We start from the raw sequence: 8,769 nt of genomic DNA on the forward strand, positions 1-8,769 counted from the left end.
TTTTTTTTTTTGGTTTTTTGAGACTGGTTTCTCTGTATAGCCCTGGCTGTCCTGAAACTCACTTTGTAGACCAGTTTGGCCTCAAACTCAGAAATCTGCCTGCTTCTGCCTTCCAAGTGCTAGGATTATAGGCCTGTGCCACCACACCTGGCTCCCATCATTTCCTTTAACTGTATATTAACCCTTTGTTATATTTGAAGACTATTTAGAGTTAGAGTATGGAAAGTCTGCATACTTTTGTATTTTATGATAATTTATTCTAAGGTAGTGTCTCCATATCACACATGGCTGTCTTGGACTCACAATATAGGCTAGACTGGATGAAACAGACAGAGATTTTTAGATTTTGTCTATAAAGTGCTTGGATGAAAACATGAATCACAAAAACAACCTGACATTATTTCTGACTTTCATAGATAAAATTTTCTCTGCATATACTATAGTATTATAACTAGTTTTGTAAAAGAAAATGTTCTAATATCAATATAGGTTCCTTCTGTTCTATCACTATTTTTGTTTCTTTATATAGGAATTAATGTTGGAGTTGCCTAAGAGCCATATCTGAAGGTTTTTGATAATAATGCAATTCTATATTTTGTCGTGCATTTCATTTAATGGAACTGCTTATATTGAAGTATGCTTGCATCCCTGAAATAAATTCTCCCTTAGAGGAAGAAAACAGGGGGAGGGGAAAAATAGGACAAGAATCAGGTATGGTAGAAGATGGAAGATGTGTAGAGAGGTCAGGAAATTGAACAGAGGTGTATAGCAATCAGGGATGGGGTTCTTTGGGTAGCAACCAGAAAGTCCCAGATGCCAGGAAATCAAGAGCATTCCAGGAACCCACAGGGATGACATTAGCTGAAATATCCCAGAATTGGGAAGAAGAGTCTGTTGACACCATATCCAGAGGTTAGGCATGGCCCCCCAGTTGAGGAATAGGGCCACCCACACATATACAAAATGTAACTCAGAATTGTTCCTATCTAATGGAAATAATGGGGCAAAGAGTAGAGCAGAGACAGAAGAAAAGGACACACAGTGACTACCTCACCCGGAGATCCATCCCAAATGCAGTCACCACACCCAGACACTATTGTGGATGGCAAGAAGTATTTACAAACAGTAAATACATCTATCTGATACAGCTATGTCCTGAGAGACAATGCCAGATCCTGACCAATACAGATATGGATGCTCACAGTCAACCATTGAACTGAGTACAGGGACCCAAATGGAGGTTTTAGGAGAAGGACTGAAGGAGTTAAAGTTTCCTATCTGTCATCAATGGGAGGGGAGTCCTTTGGTTCTGTGAAGGCTTGATGTCCCAGTGTAGAAGAATGCTTAGGAGCTGAGGAAGGAGTGGGTAGGTGGGTGGGAGAGCACCCTCATAGAAGAAGGGTAAGGGGGGATGGTATAGTGGGTTTGCGGAAAGGAAACAGGGTAAAGGAATAATATTTAAATGTAAATAAATGAAATCTCCAATTGAAAAAATTGAGAAAAAAAAAAACCACAAATAGCAAAATCACAATTAAAATGGGAGTATAATTGATGGGTAGCTTCTAGCCTAACACATACTAGGTTCAATCTTCAACACTAAGAATGTAATACACAACAGTAAAATAAGAGCAGGGTTTTTTTGTTTGTTTGTTTGTTTTGTTAAGGCTTTATATGTCTTACTTTTATTAAGCCAAAGGCAGCTGGGCACTGGTGGTACACATCTTGAATCCCAGCACTTGGGAGGCACATTTCTGATTTTGAGGCCATGATGGTCTACAGAATTAGTTCCATGAGAGCCTGATAATAAAACCAGTTTTTGTTTTGTTTTGATTAGATTTATTTATTTTTTTTTTGGCTTTAGTCTCTTTTATACCAGTTGAATGTTAGGTATATGATTGCAAATTTTTCCCATAAAAGTCCTACTACATATCAGGCCCTATTGAAGGCACAAAGGTAAAAAATAATAAAGTTTTGTATAAATATATATATATATATATTATATAAACTTGCTATTTATTTACTGTTTCTTCCTATAAAATATTAAAGTATATGCCATAAATGATACTTATATTTTCATGCAGTGTGCCACATAAAGACATATGAGGGGTATCTAACACTCATTTATTGTCATGTAGTGCTTCCTAAATATTTTATAAGTAGCACAGCTCCAAAAATAACAATTTTCAGAGTGAATGAAGAACAGTTGACAAAAATCCAAAGTAGAAAAAAGAATGAGCAAGCCAGGATTATCAGCAATTGTGGGTGTGTATTAACTCTGATTAGTTTGCAAGCAAAACTAAGAATTGGTCTCATCCCACAAACCTCAAGAAATCCTGTTTACAATAGATGGAATAGTCAAGTGAAAGCAATGATTTGGTCTCATTTGGGCTCAAATATCAATGTGATAGTATTTTCACACTTTTGCTCCCAAGTCCTGAGTACATTCAGTTTATATGAGATTAATTTCCGGGTAGGGGAACAGGGCATTTGTGAGTCACAAAAATTTTCCTACTGACCCTTGTATTTGGTAATTATGTTATGGTTAATCAGTGATAAAAGAAGATACCAACAGTGTTTGACTACCAGATTCTTGTGTTTTGGCTGGCTTTGAAAAGGTCTGTCTATTTCAGGTTGTTTGTGTAGAATTACCATTGACATATAACATCACTTTGTGCAAGGAATTCCTTTTGCAGTTTGACATTAATAGTTTATAGGCACTTCTTATGTTATTCCACATTCAAATGTGGAATAAATGATTTGTATTTAGTTCCAGATGTTCTTATTATCGAATTGATAGTTTGAATTATGTTTTCAAAAATAAAATATTCTTAGTCCTAAACTGGGAAAAACTGTCACTCAATTGTCTATCACTAATTCATGCTTCACTCACTACTGTTCATATGAGGTATGAAGAAGGATTTCGTGGTCTTTTCACATAGCTCCATTTCATATGTCTAGTTACTATAATGTGTTATGAAAATTTTGTTCTATTATGATGGCTTAGTTTGTTTAATCCTGTTTTATTTTATTATTCTCCCATAGAATCCTGTCATTTTCTAATGAGTGACATGAAGTGGATTTGATGAAAAAGGAAGGAAATAGGAATATTAACTATGATATATTTGCCAGTAGAATCTCATAGAAGGAATGTTAACTGTAATTTGGATATATTATGTGAGAACAACAAGTTATTTTCAATAAATAAAACAATCAAAAATTTAAAAAAATTCTCCCTCTTCTCAGAGAATGATCTTTCTCTTGTGTGTTTTGTTCTTTTGGTAGGTGTTTTTGTCAAGAATATTTCCACACATATCCATCAAATTTATTGTTCTTGAATGAACTTTTTTCCCTCTTATTAAAAATTATACTGTTTTCCTCCATTTTTTTTAATAAAGAAAAGTTCTCCTCTTGTATATGAATGTGTCTTCCTACCCTCTGCAGGCAACTTAGGAATGTCTTAAAAAATAAACATGTTTTGTTGTCTTTGATTTCCTTTATAGAATGTTAACAAAAAAGTTCAATTATAACTGAAAAGTATTTGTTGCTTTTGTCTGGTGCTGTTATTGCTGTACTTGAGGTGTGTTAATATCCTTTATTTTTTCTGTTGTTCTAGTGCTGTCTATAGGTTCCTTTGACCTTCTGGTCATCTTATGTAAAAGAGTGAATGGATTCTTTAAATTTACTAAAAAGTGATGTTTCAATGAATATATTTTTCTGTAATTGTGTTCATTAGTGAATGTGGTTAATGTCCTTTTATTATGTTGTAAACATTTTTGGATATAATGACAAGGGTTAGCAATTATGACTATTGGTGTTTCATAACTGTAACATTAGCCTCTTTCATATCAATACCTGTTCCAGAAGTTTAAGGTAAGGGAGGAGATTACTGTTTCATTAGAGCAATTATGTGAAGAAAATTTAGTTTAATTTAAAGGAAAGAATATCTAACAGTGGTGAATATCAGTTTTTTTTCTAATTTATTAAATTTCAAAAAATGGTTCTGATATGACAAAGGTATATTTTATGCATGTTTGAAATCTTCAAATAATTGGTAAAAATGTGAAAAACGAAAAAAGGAAATATCATACTGGAGACTAGAATTTCGTTCCTTATGTGACTATATTGTTCATTTCAATATGTTGCCATGGATTCATCTGACACTGTTTACTGATCTGTATTATAAACCAGTAAGCTCGCACACACTTACCTTTCTTCTTCCTGTGGCCAACTCAATCATGTCTATGTATAAGTGAAAGTGTCGACAATGTGGTAAATATGGGCTGAACTTTCCTAACTTCATCTTCATCCCAATGTGTTGTGTGAGATTCCCAAAGTGAATAATGTCATATTCATCCTGCATTATTACTCTTTGCTTCATAAACACTTTATCCCCAAGAGGATTAGTGAAGTAGGTCTTTCTTAGAAAGGAGTTTACCTAAAATACAAGCATTGCACTATAATGTATATATCATTTCTTCAAGTCATAAAATTCATTCTGATTTCATAGCAAAGGCACACATATTTAAAGAAAGACAGAAAGAGAGGAATCACAACAAATGCAATTACATAAATGAAACTATCACAGCATTACAAGAATTTCAGTTTTCTCAGTGAAGAATACCAAACACAAAGACAAAAATATTCATATCCAAACACAGGTGTGCATCACACACACACACACACACAAACACACACACAAACACACACCAAACACACACACACACACACACACACACACACACACACACACACAATGTACACACACACACTGAGAGAGGCTCACATCTTTTCTAAGTCACACATATAGTACAGGTATTCATTTATTTACAAACAAATATACATACATGTTGACACACATATGTAAATATTCAGGCACATAAATGACAATCATGTCCACCCAAATAAAAACACAGATATGAAATCACACAAAATAATACACTGGCACACATACAACCACACACGCAGACATACACACACACATACAGAGAGAGAGAGAGAGAGAGAGAGAGAGAGAGAGAGAGAGAGAGAGCAAAACCCGGGGAGAGGTATAAATATTTAAGGACCAGCCATGAAAAATATTGACACACAGAGATTTTTATACTCACACCTAAAGAAAAAAGGAAGGCAAAGGCCTTGCCAAGTACAAAGAAATAGGCAGACACATACTTAGTAAAGCAGTTACAAATTTGTATATGTACTTATAAACACTTACAAAATACAAACATTGTACACAATGAAACCTACTCTGACAAAACCCAAAAAAACATACACACATATATATAAACAAACACTTATAGAAAGAAATTCCTACATAGAAAAAAATTGTTGCTCACTTCCACTATCATACAGAGAGATAAACATATATGTTGAAAGTAACACAAATATAAACACAGATACACAGAAAGAGTAGAAAATATACATATACTCGGTGAGAAGCATACATTCACACATATAAACACATTTGTACAGACAGAAATGAATACCAACACTATTTCTTGTTTAGTTACTCTCAGAATACCAGGAATGTTCTCCAGAACCTACACTCTTGGCAGAATCACTGGATTACACGAATGAAAATAATTCCTCCAAATGATTTCCATATAACTGACAAATATAAATAAAAACTCATCTTCTAATCATGGAGATAATTAATGAGGAAAGACTGTTTATATTCAATATTGGAAGGGGCATGCTAATAGATATTTGTTTGCTCTGTATAAAACCACACATTTTCATTGCTAATCTGTGAATTCTTTTTCCAATCACATTCATAACAATCTATAGATTTGCTTTTGTTAAGGTAAAATGTTTGGAAACCTATCTATTTGGGAAAATATTTCTTATTTCTTTAAGTCTGGGCATCAGAAAGACTAAAAAACTATGCAATTGAAGACAACAAAACTCGGCCAGTAGAAGAAACTTTTACCTTCAAGCAGTGAGAACTGGCTCCTTTTTCATTGTCTATTGCCTGATTATTAGCCTGTTGCAGATTCATCTCGTGGAGGGCATGGGCTATAGCATGCACAGCATTGTATATGTTATGACTACTCTCACTAAAGGTCATGTCAAACTTCTGTTCCATTAGCCAATCAAATGAGGCATCCGATGAATTGTTCTTCAGTATTTTACAGTTAGATGCTGAGTCTTCATNGTTAAAATATTTCCACTCTGGCATTACTAGATATAAATCTGTGTTTCTGAGATGGAACCATGTCTGTACAAAATTTTTAAAGCCAGAAATCTCACCATGGTGGGGTAGAAAAGTAAGTGATCCATAGAATGTGCCATGACTTATGTCTGTCCTACTGGTAGGGAAATTCCATTGTTTTGTGGTGATCCATATTCTCTGTAAAATGGAAGGTTCCCACATTCTAAAGATCAAATCAATGAAACTGATTGTTTCCTCATAAATGATGATAACATTTGAGGATGACATCACAATTTGTTTGTAGTACATTTCATTTTTTTGTGGAAATGAAACTTCATCAACAGAGATCATTTTAACAAAGGCAAAGCAAATTTCCTTGTTTTCACTCTGTTTCTTCAACTCTAAAAGAAATTGGTTTCCTTGATCGTCATCTGGGATGACAAGGCCTATCCAGTTCCAGTTGAAGTACAGTATGAAGGAGACAATTGCCAATGCTAGAGATGTGTCCTTTGGGGCCATCTGATAGAGATAGGGATATTGTTCATCATCACTGAAGATAGAATGGAAAGGTCCATAGGTAAGCTGAAGGAGCTACAACACAGAGAGCAGCATGAGGTGCGGTGCACGTGAAAACACTTGTAATCATATTTACCTGCAAACAGTTGATTACCTGTGACTTTTTCTCTCATCTCTGATTCAAATTAGCAAACNTGGAAGCCTGGCACATCCACTTCTAATGGGAACAGCAAGCATAGCTGTTTGACAAAGATGTAACAAATGTATTCACATATTTTAATGACTGCCTTTCTGTCTTCCAGTTTTAGTCTTGATATCTGTGTTTCAAATGTTTGAAGGGACTTTTATACTTTTACAATTTGGGGATAATTGATGAATATTTTTTAAAAAGGCTTTTATGCCATAATCCATAAATACTTCTAAGATTGAAGGGGAGAGTCCTGTACATAATACTGATATAGCATTTGGAAGAGATATTCTTATATTGCCCTACTTGACAGTAATATTGTACACAAGAAGTTGTGACTCACATAAAGCTGCCAGAGATCTCCTTTTTAGGTTTTGTTCTGAATGTCTGCTCTGTTCCTCCTCAGGAAACAGACAATAAGATCAAAGAATTTGTAAAAATATAAAGTAGATTTTGTAGCCTAAAAGTGTTAGCAGCAAATTGGATTATAAAAACTCTATATACCCAGGTAATTCTGGTGCAAAATAATTGGGATTCATAAGTTGTACATNTTGAGGAAAATATATAGAAATGAAGTTAGAATGAATGGCATTTTTTTCTACTTAAAAAGTGATTATAATGTTTTAAAAATCTTCATGTGGAATAATATGGAAGAATGAAGTATTGGAACCCCATAACTCCTCTTTCTTAGAAAAGTTCACTTGTGAAGTTCTAAACTTGTATCTTAGGATGTGGAAGCAAAAGAAAATAATAAGATAAAACAGAGCAATAAATTCTACAGAGTATATAATCATATTATATACTGATAATAATATAATAATTTAAATTAATTACATTAATAATATCATCATATTATTAAAGAAAATTATTTATTAAAGGTATAGCACTATGGGTGTGTAATTTTTGCCAGGGATATAATGTCAATTTAAATTCTAACTATTAAGAGTTGGTCATACACTCACAGACAGTCAAATGACTAACTCCACAGACTGGATTGGAGCTTTTCATCATTTCTAGTACCACTGAAATGTCATGAGTTGACAGATTAGGGATGGTATTTCATGCCTTTTCAACAATAAAAATAATCCAGATAGTTAAAAGTTAGGTTATAGAGAAAATGTTGGTAAAATTTATTTCTTTTCCATCACAGTTTATCTCTGATGACTAAACTTATAACACCCCCATAATTCTATTATTTCATAGTTTAGCAATGATAATTTAATCTTTTAACTAAGATGAAGATAACACCTATCTGGGGACAGAAATAACATGCTCTATATTTTGGAACAGNATGAACAAATCTCTGCTTGCTGAGAATGGTGTAAATAATGAAACACTCTGATTGACAGTCAGTCAAGGCAGTAAGATTCTCTCTTACACCATGCCAGACTCAATTCTCCATGGCCTCTTCTATTCTGTCTTGCTGGTATCTTTCTACTTCTGGTGGTAGCCCTTGACAGAAGGCCTAACATGTTTCTGAATAGTAAGTACCCTGGAACTACCTAGATTGACATAAGCATAAGTCCAACCACATCCATTAACTTTCTTAATAGCTATCAAAGTACCCCAAAGAGACATGGTGTTAAGAATTCCAGGCCAATGATAACTCACACGTGGAGATAAGAAGCTGTCAAGGTAATTCCAGAAACTTAAAGATGCCTTCCAATTGGGTCCTGAAAGCAGAAAGGAACACATAGTCTCTTCATTACAGAAATAATTAGGTATAGGGCTTTTTTTTTTTTATGAAATAAATATGGTGTAGGTGTAAAAGTTTTTCCATTACAACGGCCCAAAGTGTATCTTATAATCAAAGACATATTTGGTAAAAGATCAGGATTTCTGTTGATTTCATCCATTGCAAACACCAATGCCAAAGCATATTTGTGGTTTNTAGTTGTTTTTCTGTAAAAGAGTACAG

At 34.0% G+C, this 8,769-nt stretch overlaps 1 protein-coding gene across 1 annotated transcript in view; it reads right to left on the reverse strand.

Annotated features, from left to right (window-relative positions):
* LOC110288491 (vomeronasal type-2 receptor 116-like) overlaps window positions 1-8,769 on the reverse strand; it is a 19,068-nt gene that overhangs the window by 7,418 nt on the left and 2,881 nt on the right. Inside the window, 4 exon segments of the mRNA XM_021154823.1 lie at window positions 4,208-4,435; window positions 5,927-6,739; window positions 8,463-8,587; window positions 8,590-8,753. Coding sequence (XP_021010482.1) covers window positions 4,208-4,435; window positions 5,927-6,739; window positions 8,463-8,587; window positions 8,590-8,753 — 1,330 coding nt within the window.

This window comes from Mus caroli, unplaced genomic scaffold (assembly GCF_900094665.2).
Source record: "Mus caroli unplaced genomic scaffold, CAROLI_EIJ_v1.1 scaffold_15114_1, whole genome shotgun sequence".
NCBI classification, from domain to species: domain Eukaryota; kingdom Metazoa; phylum Chordata; class Mammalia; order Rodentia; family Muridae; genus Mus; species Mus caroli.